Below are 17851 nucleotides of genomic sequence, written 5' to 3' on the forward strand. Positions count from 1 at the left end.
CAAGTTTCCTCAGTACCCTGATATGGAGGTCTCAAGCTGATGCAGCAGCATTTATTTCATAAATAGTGCTTGCCACAGCTCCAAGTTTTCAACAGTTGAGATTTAGTTCTTAACATTTGCAGAACAGTGTAAGCGAATGTCTTATCTTCGTGAAAGCTCCAGAATGACTCTATCTTGGTGTCCCTGTTGGCATGTTTATTAATTTTTATTCCAAAAACATGCCTGCAACTGTACTCAGCTTTGCTGAAACAGTTTTCTAATCAGGGAATTTGGTTTCACATATTTACTCTTTCTCAAGCTGTTGATGAAGCTGTACGGATAATTACTGGAGGCCTGCCTGAAATAGCCGTGGAAGGCAATGGACCTGTGGAAAACAATGCTATGCTCAATAAGGCTGTCAAGAGATCAAACGAGGATTCTGACGACGATGAGGAGAAAGGTTCAGTAGTTCCCCCTGTACATGACATTTACAGAGCACGGCAACAAAAGAGAATCCGGTGAAACAAGCTTGGAGTTCTACTGTGACAAGGACTTGCGTTGAGTTTGTCAATCTCTTACATAACGCATTTAAAAGGGACAGCTGCAAAGAAAAAAATCTTGAAAATGGTTTTGTTACTGTGGTGCCTCTCTTCTATATGGTTCTTGACCCAAAAACAGACAGAACAATCTTAGAATGTGCTCTGAACAAAACTAGGTTTTCAAAACCAAAAGCGCAAGATGTCTAACTGCATTTTGTTCAAGGGTGTTCACATCTACCACTTGAAATCTTGTGGGTTTTCAGCAGTTTTATTTTAAAAACTGGATGGCTTATAATTGTGAAGCATTTTTAATTCACATTTTCTGGAAGACAGTTGTTCTCAGTTTGTCCATGTAGTGTCCTGCCTTACCGGTCGTTTTTATTTATGGCAGAATGTATGGAATCTGTTTTGTAGTTGCAAATGGGGAAAAACATTCCTTTAAAATAAAAGGATATCGATAACATCATGCCTCGTTCTACTTTTATTCAAACACAACAAATTACTTTTTAAATATTACTCAGCAACTTTGAAAGCAATGTTACCAAGAATTAAAACCATCACAGGAAATTGATCAGAGCGTACATACAGGAATTAGCTTTCTTTTCTTTTCAGTTTTTCTAGAGGAAACAGTATACCTTTACTTTGAATTCCATGACTGTTTAAAGAAGACACCAGTGTAAGACAGACTAGGTACCGGTCTGTAATGTTGGCTGGCCAGGAATACTAGCCACTGCAGTCTGTTCCTGGACACCTGCATTAGTCTTCCACTCAATAGTCTACAGAGCTAAATGTTAGTATATTAGCTACTGAGGTTAACTGGTTATTTTCAAACAAGCTAACAACAACAAAAAAAAAAGCCATATGAACTTTTGAAGCAGTTACTATATATACTTTAGATTTGAACTTGTAATCGACTATTCAGGATTGTGCTCTCCTGCAACAGTAAGAATGCCCATGATGGACAGGGAATTAAGGTATTCAGACAAGCTGAAGGACATTCCCACCACCAGCAGTAGAGATAACTGTAGGTCACTTTAGTCTGGTAGGAGCAAAGATGGAACAGTGCGTGTATACCCATATAAATACTGACATAGAGGTAAGGTACAGCAGCCTTATCAATCCTAGCATTTCTTTTTTGCTTTGTCACTTAATTACACCTGCCTATTGCTTTTAAAGACAATGCAGAGAACACATGCACGAGCGCAATCCGTGCTTTCATGTCACAGCAAGCTGGAGTTGGCAGTCACGGACTGAGAGCACTCAAGTAAGTACCATTATATCTGTCCATAACTCAGTCCCACTCATTCTGCCGTCAGTCACATACTTCTCATATGCTGTTCTAACTGTGCTGTTCCTCCCCACATCCCTGAGACCAGCACCTTACAACATCCATCCAACAACTTCTCCTCTGCTTAGTTTGGGGGGGCCTTTAAAAGCAGCCTCTAGGGAATAGTAAAATGTAAAATAACAGCAGCAATTTCTAAACTTCAGCAACTCTCCATTACAAGAAGGAAAACAGGGTTTTCTGCTTTGTATTTTTTTTTTTTTTAACTGCATACATAATGTTTTGGGTAGCTCCTTTTTTACCCAGGCTACTGAATTAATTTTTTGGAGCTGCAGAGCTAGAGACTGTATTTCAAGATGGATTCTCCACTGATAGCAAAGTACAGTACGCAGATGCAGAAACCTTGAAGATCTCTGTAATATCCTTTGACCATACCAAAAACCCACTCCACATTTTGCTGGCTAACTAACCTTCTCCTTTTTGAGTTACCAAAGACATATGCAAAGACAGCCATCCACACTGCTATCTGAGTAAACTCAGCCAAGGGAAAAGTTATCACCTGTTTGAGCTGTGATCTCTTACAACAGAGTTCTGTTGTTTTTTTTTTTCTCCCCCTTGGGAAATGCAGGGTTATAATGAAAGAGAAAAAAAATAAACATTATAGTTGCACAGGTGAATACAGAACAAAAGCTCCTGCTTAGCCCACCTGCCTCCAAACTCAAAGCAGCTAAGAATGTCCCTGCTGACATTTAAAAGAAAGCCAGAAAAGAAACATCAACGCTGATTCATAATCAAGCACTTTCTTCTAGATGGGCTGTTACATTGGTTGACTAGTTGATGAATAAAATGAACCTGGATGTCAGCAATAAAAGGACCATTTATTCATTTTACATAACTGGTTTGGTTTTGTTTTTTTGAGAAGACAACATTTTGGTTTTGATACAGTCTCGTGTTTGAGATGCTTACTGTTTGTAATTATGAACTCTGTTTTCATGAATTCATCACATTTTGATTACTGTAATGCAGCACTACGCTCAAGAGCTAGAGGAAAACCTGAACTGCACTTACCTCCTAGCTGAGTTTAAAACTGCAATAAGGCTGTAAGATCACTGAGCTCTTCTGTGAACACTCATCTATACAACACATAACTAACAAAATTCAAGACCTTAAATATTTAAGATCACCTCTGTAATATAAAAAAAAAAAAAATCTTCTATTGAAAATATTCCTTGCGTATTCAAACTAATATTAAATAATGCACTTCCCACTCTAATTTAAATTCACTTACACTTCTGATAGTGCTCTGCACTTCCTGGATGTCTTAGAAGACGATTGAAAACGCAGCCATCTCAAGTTATAGTTTTAAAAAACAAGTAGAAGTTTCAGCCTAAAGTTTAACACACTTAAAATCCACCTTCTGTAAATGACACAGATTTACTTCAAAATTAGTATTTCACATAAAAAGGAGTAAACTACTAGCAAAAAAAATGGTAAGAAACGCCACTTTTATCAAAACATTTCAACTCTGCCTTTCTGAAGTCTTTACAGGAGATAAATACAGCTGCAATCTATAAGATTGCCACCTTGTTAAGTACTGTACAAAGCAGAGGACAGTTACCCAATAACCGGAAAATTTGCTACAAAAATATATATTGTGTTTTTGTAACATCTGCAGGTAAACAGCAAAAAAATGCTATTAAAATGCAGAAAAATGCTGAAAGAAAAACCTAGTAGCCTACCACACTAACCATAATGTTACAGTAAAGTGCTGTTTGGCTTTGTTTTTTGCCTGTTAAAGTTTCTCTTACTCAGAGTTTTAGCTTGCTTAAGTCTTTAAAGTAAGACCTTTTTAAAGCCACAATAACCCTGGCAGGGAGGGACCAATGCTAACCTGCCGTGGATGAACAAAACCAAATTTGTGATAAATGAGAATAAAAAGCCCTAAAATGAGCTTTAAAACAAAGTCTGGTTGTTCAACTCTTCCCACATAGCACCTGCCTGGAAATCTAAAAATTGCAGCCAGAAAACTACCACGACACTCCCTCACAAAAGTTGCATACTTACATTAAAAATGTATCTCTCCTTCATCACTTATCTCAGAACCCCTAGTGTAATTCATGCATTTTCCTCATCGGTCAGCACTGGTGATTTAAAAGGAAAGTGTTTACACGTAGAGCTGTTTTCCTAGACAAATATTGGTGCAATTTTTCAAAATAGCTGACAAAATTAATACTGCATTGGTACACATAAGCTGTGTTCACAATTCTTCTGGCTTCCCTACAAGTTGGGGTTCTTCCTTAGTCAGTATTTTGCCAAGAACAGCATCATAGTAAGGACTGAAGACTATTTTGTTGTAGTTGACAAGACGAACGAACTTGACAGCAATCTCTTCCAGCTCTCTCTGAATAGGGCCCAATCCTCCAGGAACAGTCGGTACCACTTTCTGGTGACTAGATGCAAGATAATTCTCCAGAAACTTTTGAATTCGAGAATCTGGAAAAATGAGACCAAGAGTTTTGGTTTGTTTTCAGAGGAGACAGACAGCTGGAAAGATTTTAATCTCACGTAAAACACTGAGCATAGCAAACACATACTTAAAATAAATTAAAATAGAAACCATGCATGACATGCCACTAACAGTTTTATAAATAGAGCCACTTTGTCATGTGAGAACAGAGTACTTTTGTCAAAGCATACCTATTAGTTTACAGATGGTGTTATCAGGGTTGGCCACTGCTTGGATCTGTCCTTTCAACACAGTCTCTCTCTCAGCTGTGAACGGTGCAAAGCCATGCTGGGAAAGGCAGCTGTTGACTTCAGCACACACCTTTTCACCAATGGTAGCCAAAGACTCCTTCAGGTTAAAGGAGCTATGGAATGTGGAGTAGAGCATTACTTAGCTACTGGAGTTGTTCACTTTTTCCCCATCTTTTGAAAATAAAGTAGCCAATTACATTTGTCTTATTTTATCAAACATAATGGAAGAAAAGTAATCCAGATAACACAAGAATAACAAAAAATAATATATTTTCTATGCATGAAAATCACGTTGAGATATACCAGAAGGAGATGGGATAACATTTAAAAAAAAATCTCCAGCCTGTGCAAACCATACAAGTGTGATCTGATTTTCAGTCTACAGACATCTCAGAGTAACGTGAAGAATACCTGTCAACCCACAATACATACAGCAACCTTAATCTGTGGACAGCTAATCTGTGCCACACTCAGTCTCAAAGCAGCCCAGCCAAAACTGTGAGCAGAGTTTGCTGCTTGTACACACACAGCTCTAACCTGGCATCGAAAGTAACATGATTTTAAAAAACAAGCATGCCTTATCAAGAAGAACTGAGTGAAAAAAGCTGGCTCTGCATCAGTAAGGTGAATAAAAACTGTGAGCCTTGGCTAATAAGCCCCCAGCACTTCCTCCATGTATTCCAGTCCATAGCCAGAGTGAGGCTGAAACTGATTATTTAGTGGAGTCATAATGAAACTACCGCTGACCATGTGAATAGGGTTACTCAGTACTCACGGAAGATGCATTCCTGTCAGCAGCACCTTGACAATGGTTTTGATTTTCTCAGCAAATCCAGGCACATCAATGAGAGCTGCACCTGCTGCGCTGAACGTGACCAAAAGGACAGTCCCAGCCACGAGGAGCTGCTCCAGTTCCAGCTGTATTTCCTGAAAGCGGCTCTGGTCCATGAGCACTGTCTGCAAAGAATGGGAAAGCCAGCACAGGATGAGACCTGTACACTAGGCTGTGAAGTGAAATGGAGATGTCAGCTAAGATAATTCAGGTAACTCTGAGACCTTAACTCTTTCTCAGTATCTGCCAAAAACAAATATCAAGAACGGTTTCATTCTATTCACTAGATATCTTATCTAAATAAGATAGTAATCAAAACTATGTGCTAGACTGAGAAAAATTCAGCACAGAAGGCTCTAAAGATTGGACTGGTTCTAATCTCTAGCTGTCCCTTCTAGTCCACATTATTCTCTGATCTGACCCTAAGTATATGTTGTGGATTATGACTAGCTCTTCTGTTCTCCAAAATACACCATGAGGTTGGAAACACAAACACATTTTAATACGTAATACACAATACTACACTATAATACATCGCAACATTCTCCTCTGTGATACCAAACACTTAAGGCTGTTTGATCAAATCAGTCTCATTTGACGTGCTGACTTAGTGACCAGACTCAAACACTTCTGAGAAAGCTGCAAGAAATTCACTAACAAACCATTACCAAATGACTTCCTGGGGAAAGGAAGAGCACTGCTGACATTACAGACGTTCAAAATGAAGGGGGCCTGACAAGATGAGTGCTGTATTCTCAAACAGCAATTACATTAATTCTCAAGAAAAATGATAGTTTAAATAGTCCCTATATTCCTGCCTACAACTGCTGAGTTTATACTGCAAGCAAGTTTTAATGTGTCAAATCTAAAAATTCATATTTTTAAGAGACATTATGTGTTGAATAGTTTGAACTCGAGTGCCTACATAAACCTCTCAAATGGATGTGAAGGAACACAAAGATGATAAACTTTTCTGCCTTGTTGTTTCTATAAACATGTTGCAAAAAAAAGAAAAAAAGAAAGAAAAAGAAAGAAAAAAAAGCCCTCCATACAGACAAGGAGCTGTTTATTTTTTCCCCACCATGACTTCCTGGCCCTTCTGCTCCAAAAAGAGACGTAATCTCAGGAAATATCACATTCTACTGAGTAACAGCCACCTTTACTTTCTCTTTGACAGCGTGAAATTGACACAGTAGCCCCAATTCTAAGGGGTACTGGAAAGATTTTGAACCAAAGACCTAAATTCTACAGCACTAAGAGGAACAGTTGAATGAGATAAGGCACTGAAGAATCAATTTCTCTATCAGTTTGGAAATTGTAAAGCTGCTGGACCAGTCCTCTGAGGAACAGCTACCAAAACCCACAGTTTCCATATTCACTAATTGAAACGTGGCGATTTACTCAAGAACTCCCTTAAACACTTTTTTTTTTTGTTATTGTATTCCAGAGATGTTTGCTGCAAACTCGTTAACAAAACCTTTCACATTCAAAGGAGAGCTGAGGCCTGTAGGCATGAAGGAAGTACAACCCAATGCCGTGCAATCCAGAAACACCCAGAGTTCTGTCCTACCTCAGGCAACCTTCATGAATCAATAAGCTATGGGGAGGAGATGCAGACATAGAAAAGAGCAACAGCTGCTCAGCAGGCAAACATCAGGAACAAAAGGGAAACAACTGTTTCTTTTTCAACTAAGTTTCAATAATGAAAAAGAAATACCTACTAGAAGAGTCACAAGAACTTTCAACCAAGAGATCAATGTTTTAGGGTTGTAAATTCACAGTTTGCTGCATTCCAAGAGCAGAAAACCAGTAGAACAAGCACGGAAATCAATTTTCCTGCTAAATACCTACTTCTGGGAAAGGCCTGTTCGCGTGATCCCACTTCAGCAGCTTCAGATATGCATGATTCTGTATGGCAGTGGAGCACAATACAGAAGCTCCGCCAGCAGCACCAGCAGCACTGCTGGGGGGAGGTAACTTTTTATATCTCAGCTTTGCAAGATCATCTGCTGCTTCTTGCAACCAGTCTGTGACGAGGTCTAAAGAATCTGTAGGATATAAAAAGTCTCGTTAAGGAAATTCCTTTTCAAAGTTATTTTCTATCACTAATTTCCAGATAAAGCCATTGGTTACTATTCCTAATTACCCACGATACCAGTTATTGACATGCATTTTATTTAGTGCATTAAGCAGAAGATCTAAAACAATATTAACACTGCACAGCTACAGGAAATCAGAAGTGAGAAGATGCTAACTGATTACGCCCCTCATCATACTGAAACAAAACTAACTGCCATGTATTAAGTGCAGATCTATTGTTACTGTACATTTCTCTCAAACCTCAGTTTCGGGGCACAAGCTGTCATTTACCATAGGAATTGTATAAAAATTAACATTAAATCTGATTTATTTCTATGATCTACAAGCAAAGACACACCACGTACTGAGAGGTCAGAGGGGAAAAAAGAAAGGAACAAAGTCATACTTGGCTGTTTCTCAAGAAACTCCTGAAACTTCTTTCTTTCATATTCAGCAGACTGCTGCATTAATTTTGGCCTAATACTACTGACAGCGAAGTTTGCCATATCCATTTTCATTAGGTCTAATACAGAGAAAATTGCTCTAAACAAACAAACAGAAAAAGTTATTCAAGGCTGCAGAAGTTTAAGAGGTTATATGTACAAGATTTATTGCAGATTGCCTAAGGAAAGAGCAAAAACATGCATGGGAAACATTAACAGGATGCTTAATTTAAGAGACAGAAAAATGAAGCTTGAGCAAGCATGCACACGCATGCATGTGCATCTCCCTACTACAAAATAAAACTTGTTCTCCTGAAGAAAGGGATCCACAGAATTAACTCTACTAACTCCATAGGTTATATTCCCCAAATTTTACAATGTCATAAGCTGAATAGACAAAAAGACATCTGAGTTTCCAAGCTTGCATACTATCTGTTGGCTGCCAATCTCAGTGGGAAGTGAATAATTAGACACAAGGAAAACAAAACCAAACCCCCTTAATTTCAAAGCAACCTACTTCCTGCTGGCAGTGTTTCTGCCAAGTCAAACCTTAACTCTTGGAAGGTCATCAAATTAGAAAACAAGGTTAATAAGATTTCCTCAAACTATCAGGAGCTCGAGATATTCAGCTGAGAACACAGTGACGAAGCAGATACCTTTAGGCTCCTAAGTCCAGGATGTACACTCCTGGTAGAACTAAAAGCATGTTATATTAGGGGGAGAGAGAGCTCAATCTGAGGAGAAAAGAAGAACTAGCTAAAGAACAGTAATATGTATCCCCTATTCCCACAATTGCTTTTTCTTCCCCTCCTGCTGTTGATAATAAATCCTGATACAGTCTGATCGCTCACCTGCTATCTGATAGTTTACACACATTTGGCATTTAGAAAACATCCTTTGGTAACGTGCTGGAGCCAGACAAACACAATTCACCCCAACAGGAAGGGTCCTTGTTTAAAAACTTCTGGAACATCTCTCCCTGTCACACCCGTGACCATATCCCTCTGTAGCTCCTTCATTTCTATGAAGATTTGCAGGTTGCCCTGATGGAAACACCCCCCACACCATCTCTCTCTAAAATTATTTAAAGGACACTCAGTATGACTAATAAGTACCATTTCAGTACCTGAAGAGAGGAACTATTTCATGTATATCTTTCAGTTTCTTAATTTCTTCATCTCGAGCTGGAGCACAGAGAGTCCCCATCATTCCAATAACAAATTCTACCAACTTAGCAATGTCCAGAGCCCCATTTTCGGCCTCCTGTTTTATCAAATCCAGATCAAGAACTTCCATAATCTGGTTTCTTAATCTTGTATGACCAGGCAATAAAAAAGACAGAAGATTCTGAAACAGAAAGTTTTTAACAGCGTATGAGTTGTCAGTGTCAAACACTGCAGGGATCAATGCCACTTGAACCACTTCCCATTGAACCACTTCTCATTTAAACTAATTGCCATCTACAAGCGGAATTGCATTTTTCTGAACAAGGCCATAGAGTCATTTGTCAACTCCAAATTCAAATGTCTCCCCTCATTCTTTGTGACATGAAGTCACTAAGTGGTAAGTGCTTTGTGGAACCAATTATACTTCAGACTATTGCACTTGGCTTTGTCAACCCAGTGTTGACACATCTCAGTGATTCCATAACCAATGTAACTGTCATAACATGGAGGAAGCCTGGAATTATGAAACCCACCTTGATTCATTTTACATGCTTTCCCATTTGTTTGGGCATTCAAATTGCTCTCCTCAGCTTATACAACTTATGCTCAGAGAAAACTAGACAGTAATGAAAAAGATCAAGAGCCTCCTTTATGAACAACTGAACTTCTAACTCCTTTTGCCCATTCCCATCAACACATCTATAAGAATTCAATAATTTACTTCAGTAACATATGACCTTACCTCTTTAATTTCTCCCAATAGTTTAATTGCATGGTCATACGTCGGTGGATCTTCCTTCAGTTGAGCTTCCAGACAATCCCAGAAAGCTTTGTGCACAATCTCTCTTACTTTTTTTTCCAAGCTGTGGGTAAATAAGACCAGTTAAAAAAGACTATATTAGTCTCTGCACCACCACAAGCAGATACCTGCAGCTCCTGAAAAACAGCATGCAATAATGTGAAGATAACGTAATCATGACTATTTGAGGACTGACAGAGAAGAAAACTAACATTTTGTCACTCAGGCAAGATAAACTAGGCACAGGATTTGGCATGGCTCATACCCTAATAAATGGTTAAGCACAAGCAAAGAAAGCTACCAATTAAAATCTTTGAAAGTACCTCTGAAGTATACCGCTGGAATAATAATAAAAAAAAGATAAAAATTATACCTCATCTTCAAAAGAACAGTATTAACATTCCTTTGACTAAGCAAAATTCATTAAGGAAACATAACAGAAATGAAGCAACTTCCGTGACATGAAAAGCTTTTGCACTTCAAAACATAAATATGGCCATTACTCTGAGTTAAAGGCTCAGTTCAGTTTGTATAAACAATAAATGAATTCCAACTGCTTTCTCCTGAAACCACTTCTCTACAAGTACATTCGAGCTGTGGGAAACTCCAAACTATACATAAACACAAAAAAGCAATTAATCCAAGGAAGATTCCTGAGTGCCTCTTCAGTCAAAACCTTCACTAAACAGAGGGATCTTGTACTAGGAGCAGTCCTGGCAGATCATTAAGCTCAGGCACTCTTGGTAAGATGATCTCTGCAATATATCTATTGCTTTGATCAGGTGAAGAGATGCAAATCTGACACCGTGGTGAACAACTGCAGCCACTGTTCAGAATCTGTGAGAAAAGCAACCAAATTACTGAAGAACGAGGTTGGTTCTCTCCCCCAGACCTCCCTTTTTATAAGGGAGGTGGAGAGAAGAAGAACACATGGAAAGACGAAAATGTGTTTAAAATTCTTCTCCCCTGAAAAATGTTGAGATAAATTTCATGGTACTGAGGCATACCAGAAAACTTATGCACCATCACTGCCCATTTTCAAGTGAGAAAACTATAAGAAGGAACAAAAGCAGACACTAAATTGAAAAGCACTGTTTTAACTGTGGCATTTTACATAAAGCATTTATCATCAGCCATCAAATACAAGCAGAAGACACCTGATGGATATTCCCCCCAAAAGATGCTGAGACAGAAGATAATACAAAACAGGGAGCTCTGCATGCCTTAGGTATGCCTTCCAGACACTTCCTTCACAGCACAGGGAGAGGTCCCAGCTTGTGGGACCATGCATGAATTGCAGACAACCTGTATGAAATGTGACAAACAATAACTGGACAATAGTGCCTGAGTCTGTGGTGGTGCTGAGAACATAGATCAACTCAGTGCCTGAGCTCTAAAATATGAAAGTCTCTCAAAAGTGGAGTAGCTAGGACACTCGTAGACAATGCTGCTCCAGGGTGGACCAAGTCTCTCCCAGTAAAAACACCCTCACTTTCACAAACTGACCCAAGAAACACACTGTCAGCCACATCTCTCTGTATGGGGTGAAAAACAAAACAAAACACACACACACACACAAAAAAAAAAAAAAAAAAAAAAACAGAACAGCAGATGAAGCATCTGTCAATAGGACTGGGTTTGCTGCACTGGGCAGTCTGTGACCAGACATCAAAGCTGCTTCTGTTCTCCCTCTCTTAGTGGGGGACAGAACTACTGCAGGTCAGACAGGAGGAAAGACTTCATACTAAAAAGGAATAAGGCCTAATCTAATAAAATATAGAAGTCTCTTTAAATATATATATATATATATATATATAGCTATCTATATATATATATACACACTCACACACAACTATATATATACATATATATCTATACATATATGTATATCTCCCTGTAGGAAGACATTAGACCAAAAAAAAAAAAAAAAAAAACTAAAATGATCAGTTTCATCTTATTCCCACCTGCAGTGAAAGCTTAAGTGATGCTAATAGCACTACCTGCACCTGCAGCTAGACTTGCATATTCAAAAGCCTGCAGCCTCAGGCTCCGAGGATAAGGGGACACTGGCAGAAACCATACTGCAATTTCCACAAGACATGCTCCAACAATTACTGCAGGAGTTTCACTTTTCACATGCACACATTTCTGAGGAAACAGAACTGCATGCTTACCTTCTTATGCTTCTTCCTAAAACTGCCCTAGCAGGCACTGTCAGGCAGAACTAGCTGGAGCCTTTATTTCATCCACTACAGTTATTCTAAAGTTATACAAATGAGAATTTATTTCATATACCTGTTTGGTAACAATCTTACCTGTGTTCTGGTAGCTCAGCTGGTTTGATCTGGAAGTCTCCATTAACAACAATTTCGTGTGCTAGTGCCATGTTTGTTACTCCTTTAGCTGTTTCCATTAACTCTTCTACTGACACAGGCCGAGGAGGGCTAGCTGCAACACACATTAAACTGTCAATTATCTAGGAAAATCTGTGGAGAAGAGCCTGCTGATAAAACCCATCTGAAGATAATGAACAAAAAGCCAACCCTCCCCCAAAATATTTCTTTAGAATTGCTTAACTGCATCTTTCTCTGTATCGTAGGAAGAGATCATAAAAAGACCAGCATTGTCACTGCTGTACTCCTAATTATTGTGCAGACGTTGCCATTTCAATTTAATGTTTTTCAAGGAAGTGACTTTATTTCTAAAGCAGCCAGCAAACAAGCCACCATTGACATTAAGCAATAATTATTCCCACTACTTTCAATGTGACTGGCACTTCTCCAGACCCTCCCCCCCCCCAGGAGGTCACCATCCAAGTGACAGAAGATGTTAAGGCGTAGCCTCAACACTGATACCAACAATTTCTTCCTACAGCAGGCATTGGGACTGATAAAGATAAACAAGCAGCTTCGAACTGGGCCCTGGAGGACACAGGTGAGCAGAAGAAAGCATCACACCTGAAAAAACCAGACCAGCTTCCATGAGGTAGGAGACAAAGGAAGCGGCCAACTCTAGAATAGCCTGGAAAGTCAAAAGAGAGACAGTAACACTGACAAAGGAGAAGGCTAAATTACTGATGCCCTCGGGTGAGGCAGGCAGGAACAGCAAGGTTCATCTCTGCTCCTCCAGAAAATGCATAGCTGAACAGAATGGGGGGAAATGCCTTTACAGAATTGCTATAGTTGATTGCTTCCTCTCTCTGTAATTCATTCACTTCAACTGCAGTACAAGCACAGGAGCAATGTATTAATTCCCAGCATGAAAGAAACCAAACAGGCTGGGTTTACTGGGATGTTCTAGAAAAAACCAGCATGGCTGCCTCATTTGATAATCCAGTTTGACTGGACTTAAACTAGTAACATAGAAAAGGTCCTTTAAAACTAACTGTCCTTCACTTGTCTGCCTTTCAAAGCTGTTCCAAGTACATACAGCATAGTTCCAAGAATACACGCAGTGTTCTAATTTTTCATTACCATCTCACTCTTTTCATGCAGCTCTCTCAAACCCAGATTTCCTTCTGCCTGGAGGTATATCTTGCACAGTAACTCTGGGAACGTAACAAGGATTGATATCCAGAGAAGAACCAGCAGCACAGCGAGCTTACAGCTGAACGAGTGTGCTCCTGTCCAGCTGCCAGATGACTTCACTCAGTAGATGCACTCAAAGCTAAGAGACTCTTTCATTTACCAAAGAATGCTATTAAATCATGTTACTTCATTCTCATACTATATCTGTTCCCTTCCAAGAGAAAATGGCTTGAGACCAGGGACTTTTTTGTGGTACAATGGAAGGCAAGACAAGGCAATGCATTTCACTTTCACATGTCCATAGTCTTTCTCCATAGAGTACACCTCCTATGTGCAACACAACACTAAGAAAAACATTAAACTCAAGTAATAATGAACACTATACAATAAAAAAAAATAATACAGCAAATAAAATGTTACATCCTGGGACTCTCCCAACAGAAATCTGGGGCTAGTTATGCGAGTGATTTCATCTCTTTGATCTCAATCTCTGGAACCAAAAAAAACTTCCCCTTCATTTTATCTATAGATTTGCCAGAAGTAATTAGAGATCTTGCATCTAGCTTCTGATGTTAAAAGCAGAATGAAAAAGAAAAACATGCCCTAGGAATAAACCTGGAGTGTGACAGTCCTGAAATCTCCTTGTCAGTAGAAGCGGTGTTAGGATTAGAAATGCAACTTTCCACCTGTGTCTGGATGAGTAAGAGGGGAGCAAAATGACAGGACATGGTTTTGTTGATGACAGTCTTCCCTGCCCTCTGGCAGAAACAGAGGCTGCAACAATCCAGAAGGTTTGGCTGATAATGCAAACAGCAGCATCAGTCTGGCTACAGTATACTGGAGTAAGTGCTTATCCTTTCTGCGAGTGCAGACACAGGAAAGATCTAAGACATATGTGGCTCAGAACAATGTGGTTACTGTGAACAATTAAGTGCTAAAACAGAATGGAGGAAAAAGCACGTGTTAAAAGCACCTTCAAAGCAAATGATCAGGAGTTGTACAACATTTAATTGTAAAACAGTCAAACTTACACAGAATACTATAAAACCTCATTATCATCTCCACTGCAGAAGACACAGAATTGTATTTTTTTTTTTGTTTCTTTAAATAAAGGGCAGTTTTGCTTACACTTTGGTGTATCATCTCTGTGTGAACCTGGAACACTCTGCTGTATTCTCTTCCTGATAGAGTTGTCCAAGCTCTCTTGGTCATCCTCCAAAGCACTCAACTTTTCTTCACTTGAATGCGGCTTGTGGGGATTCTGAGACATTTTCAGTTGTTTCTCCTCAGAAAGAGAAAAAAGTTAAAAAAGGGAATGAATGAGCATTTTATAACATGGCTGAGTGAGAAAACATCTTCAGTTCTCTTGACTGAGAAAAAAAATGGAGAATAAAAGAAATCTTATGCGGAATTATATGATGTCATTCCCATAATGGCACGGGACCTGGACTAAATGACTCACTTCCCATCTCACACAGAAAGAGATGCTTTCAATACAGCTACCGTTTACTTGATCTGTATTCCAAGCGTGTGTGAAAAATCTGAAACTCTTCCCCTGCCTTACCTGCTGCATAAAGATGTGATAGAAAAATATACTGAACGAGCAGTGAAAAACATCTTCTAAGCAGTATTACAAACGTTTTGCAAAAAGATTATGCCAAATGAGGTATTTCCCTATCATATGGAGACAGCAGAGCATTCTGAACACAACATCCTCCTGCACTGTGATCTGTTGCAACCGATCAGAACTTAAACGCCCTGACTCCACAACACCCAAATGAATTATGAAGCTGTAAAAGGACGAGAGGCAAATATCAAATCATTCTCCTTGCAATTCCATTCCACACAAGAGTCATGGTGATGCACGCTGGTGATATGAGGAAGATTTCTTTAAAAATTAAAAATAATAATAAAAAAAGATAGATAGTAAATGACAGAGTAACAGTAATTAAAACACAGGCATACTAGATAATAAATAATGTTTGTGTTACATCAGAAGTTCTTGCAGCGTACCCAACGATGCACTGAAAAACTGAACACTGGAAAAGCATGTTATCTTCACTTGGTTTACAGTCAGAAATAATTTGCATGCCTTACCACTGAAAACTCAGTATTATACAGGAGGTTACTGTTCTGACTTTGATTTTAGGTAAGGCTGTTAGGCAGCACATGAGCTCTCTGAAGTCCAAAAAAAAAAGTCTTCCAAAAAAAGGAAGCTCCTGGGAAAACACCACCTGTCACCTACTTCCTACTTCTCCAGCAACCACCACTTTCCAAATATGAAAGAAAGAAGCTCTCAACAAGAGATGCAGCTTCTAAAGGCACCTTGCAGCTACTAGAGGAAAAAACGCTTAGCAGCATCAAGGACTGCATCGAAGAGGATATAACATAAACAAGCAATCACACACGAATATGAAGTGCACAGACTTTTTTCTCTGCACTACAGCTATCATAACTAACCCTACTCCCTCATTGCTTCAAGTGAGTGCACCAATGTGATTCTACAAGACAGCCAGAAGGCTTGGCATTTAAAAATGTTTTCCTTCTACAGCAATGACTCAGGATCATCATCTGGCTAGGTGCACAAGACATACAGCAACACTTGTCTACAGTGATGCATGATTTTTATTTTAGACAAGAAAGTAGAGCACAAAAAGCAGAGGATAAATCTACACAAGAAAACTAAGGCAGTGGTGCAGATATTGTTAGACCCACATGTTAGCCCCCATCTCCGGCTCACACACACAGGCACTGATGTCCCAGCTCTGAGCTCCTGATCCTCTCTGCACTCACGTACACATACAATCCCTGGTGGCATGGGACAGTGTCAGCAAGTGCAGAGATGTGGTCCCATCGCCACCCTTTAACTGAAGCAGAGTATGCTTCCCACTGGGTACAACATGAGGTATTCAAACCAGCACAGCACAGCACAGCACAGCACAGCACAAGCGGGGCTGGATCTCCAGCCTAGAGAACAGAAGGTCTGCTACTGCCAACACTCCAGCAGCAAGAGGGTAGGATCTGGCAATAAAGAGGCCATTACAGGAAGAGATAACAGCAACAGCTGAAACAAAAAACTTAATATGTGACAGGTGAAACAGAAGAGGGAAAAGCTAGAATAAAAGCATTATCATAGATGTCTGTGGTTTCAATCAGCTAGACTCAGTCACTCTTCCTGCTCTCTCCCACAAAGCATCCTCCTGAAATGAAGATGGGAAGCACAGCGATGACTCAACTCAGACCTACTTAGCTCTTCAACACACACTTCACAGCACCACACAACCTCTCCCTGTGCTTTACCCTCACCACCCTTCACAAGGCACAGAAATACTGTAATGCCACTCGCTGACAGATGGGAAGCAGCTGTGAGCTAAGGGAGCCGCTCAGGGCTCCACAGGTGACCGGCAGGCCGTGGTGATAACCAGCCTCCTCACTCCCAGCCCTGCCCACCAGGCCATCACTTCCACCACGCACACTACACCTTATATAGCACCTTCCAGCCCAAAAGCCAACGGTTTTATTTAAACTGTCAAAAAAACCAACCGAGCAAACAAACCCAAGCCCCGTTTGAGCTGTGGAAAGCAGGCAGAAGCCCACAGCTGCAGGCCAGCGGCAGGCGCTGAGCTCAGCAGGCCCACTTGTTGGCTCAGCCGTTCAGTTTGCAGCAGTCTATCTACCGCTTGCTGCTGGACTGCTGCCATTGTTCGCCAGAGCGCATCCAGAACAAACCCTCTTTCCACGGCGTAAATAAATAAGGCCGACAACGCCTCTTCCAGAATCACGGCTTTCATCTCACAGAAGCAGCTCCCAGAACAGAGCCCGCTTCTCGGCAGCTTCCTCTAACAGCAGGAGCGCAAGGGAAAGCCCGAGGCCTCGCGCTCCTACAGCAGCCCGCCCCGCCCGCGGGCGGCACGCAGCCCAGGCAGCACCCGGCCCCGCGGCTCTGCGCTCACCCCGCGGCCCAGCGCGGCCCAGCGCCGTTCCCCCCCTGGCTCGGGGCCCCGTTTTCCCGCCCGACGCGGCCCCCCCCGGCCCCGCACGGCGCCCTCCGCCCCGCGCCCCGCCGCCTTACCGGCGCACAGCGATCCCGCCGCACCGCCGCCACAGCGCAGGGGCGGGCCGGGCCTCCGGCAGCCGTTCGCCCTACGGCCGCGGCCCGCCCCGCGCCGGCAGCCCCGTGCCTCGCCCCGCCCCGCGCGCTGTGCTGGCGGCTGCTCCCGACCGAGGTGCGCTTCGCCGCCCGCACGGGGAGCGGTGCGGGACCTGAGCAACGCGGGCATGGAACAGTTCACTAAGGCAGTTCGTAGCAACAGCCCAAAGATAACCCCACTCCAGTCAAAATCGGATCTCTGAGGACACTACATGTGTTCTCACACTTGCACCTGGCACTAGTGCCACTGTACACCAGGCCTAGATACAATACATAAGCATAAGGAAATCCAAAG

At 41.0% G+C, this 17851-nt stretch overlaps 2 protein-coding genes across 6 annotated transcripts in view; one reads left to right on the forward strand and one right to left on the reverse strand.

Moving 5' to 3' along the window:
- The window catches only part of CSTF3 (cleavage stimulation factor subunit 3), a 43590-nt gene extending 42609 nt beyond the window's left edge, over window positions 1-981 (forward strand). The window contains exon 21 of the mRNA NM_001012568.2: window positions 299-981. Coding sequence (NP_001012586.1) covers window positions 299-501 — 203 coding nt within the window. The 3' untranslated portion in view covers window positions 502-981. The remainder of the gene's footprint in view (window positions 1-298) is intronic.
- TCP11L1 (t-complex 11 like 1) lies at window positions 982-17551 on the reverse strand. Of its 5 annotated transcripts, none has more exons than XM_046941540.1 (10): window positions 17479-17551; window positions 14535-14688; window positions 12195-12327; window positions 9823-9943; window positions 9041-9261; window positions 7878-8014; window positions 7244-7440; window positions 5336-5517; window positions 4501-4673; window positions 982-4296 (listed from the first exon to the last, which is right to left on the reverse strand). In XM_046941540.1, the coding sequence occupies exons 2-10, from the start codon at window positions 14674-14676 to the stop codon at window positions 4061-4063; spliced, it is 1542 nt and encodes a 513-aa protein (XP_046797496.1). In that variant the 5' UTR covers window positions 14677-14688; window positions 17479-17551; the 3' UTR covers window positions 982-4060. The 5 variants fall into 5 exon arrangements, with proteins under 5 accessions (XP_046797496.1, NP_001186336.1, XP_025006401.1 ...); NM_001199407.2 differs by having other exon boundaries at window positions 14535-14691; XM_025150633.3 differs by lacking the exon at window positions 17479-17551 and adding an exon at window positions 17136-17317 and having other exon boundaries at window positions 14535-14691.
- Window positions 17552-17851: the final 300 nt, after the last annotated feature.

The sequence above is a fragment of the Gallus gallus genome, chromosome 5 (assembly GCF_016699485.2).
Source record: "Gallus gallus isolate bGalGal1 chromosome 5, bGalGal1.mat.broiler.GRCg7b, whole genome shotgun sequence".
NCBI classification, from domain to species: domain Eukaryota; kingdom Metazoa; phylum Chordata; class Aves; order Galliformes; family Phasianidae; genus Gallus; species Gallus gallus.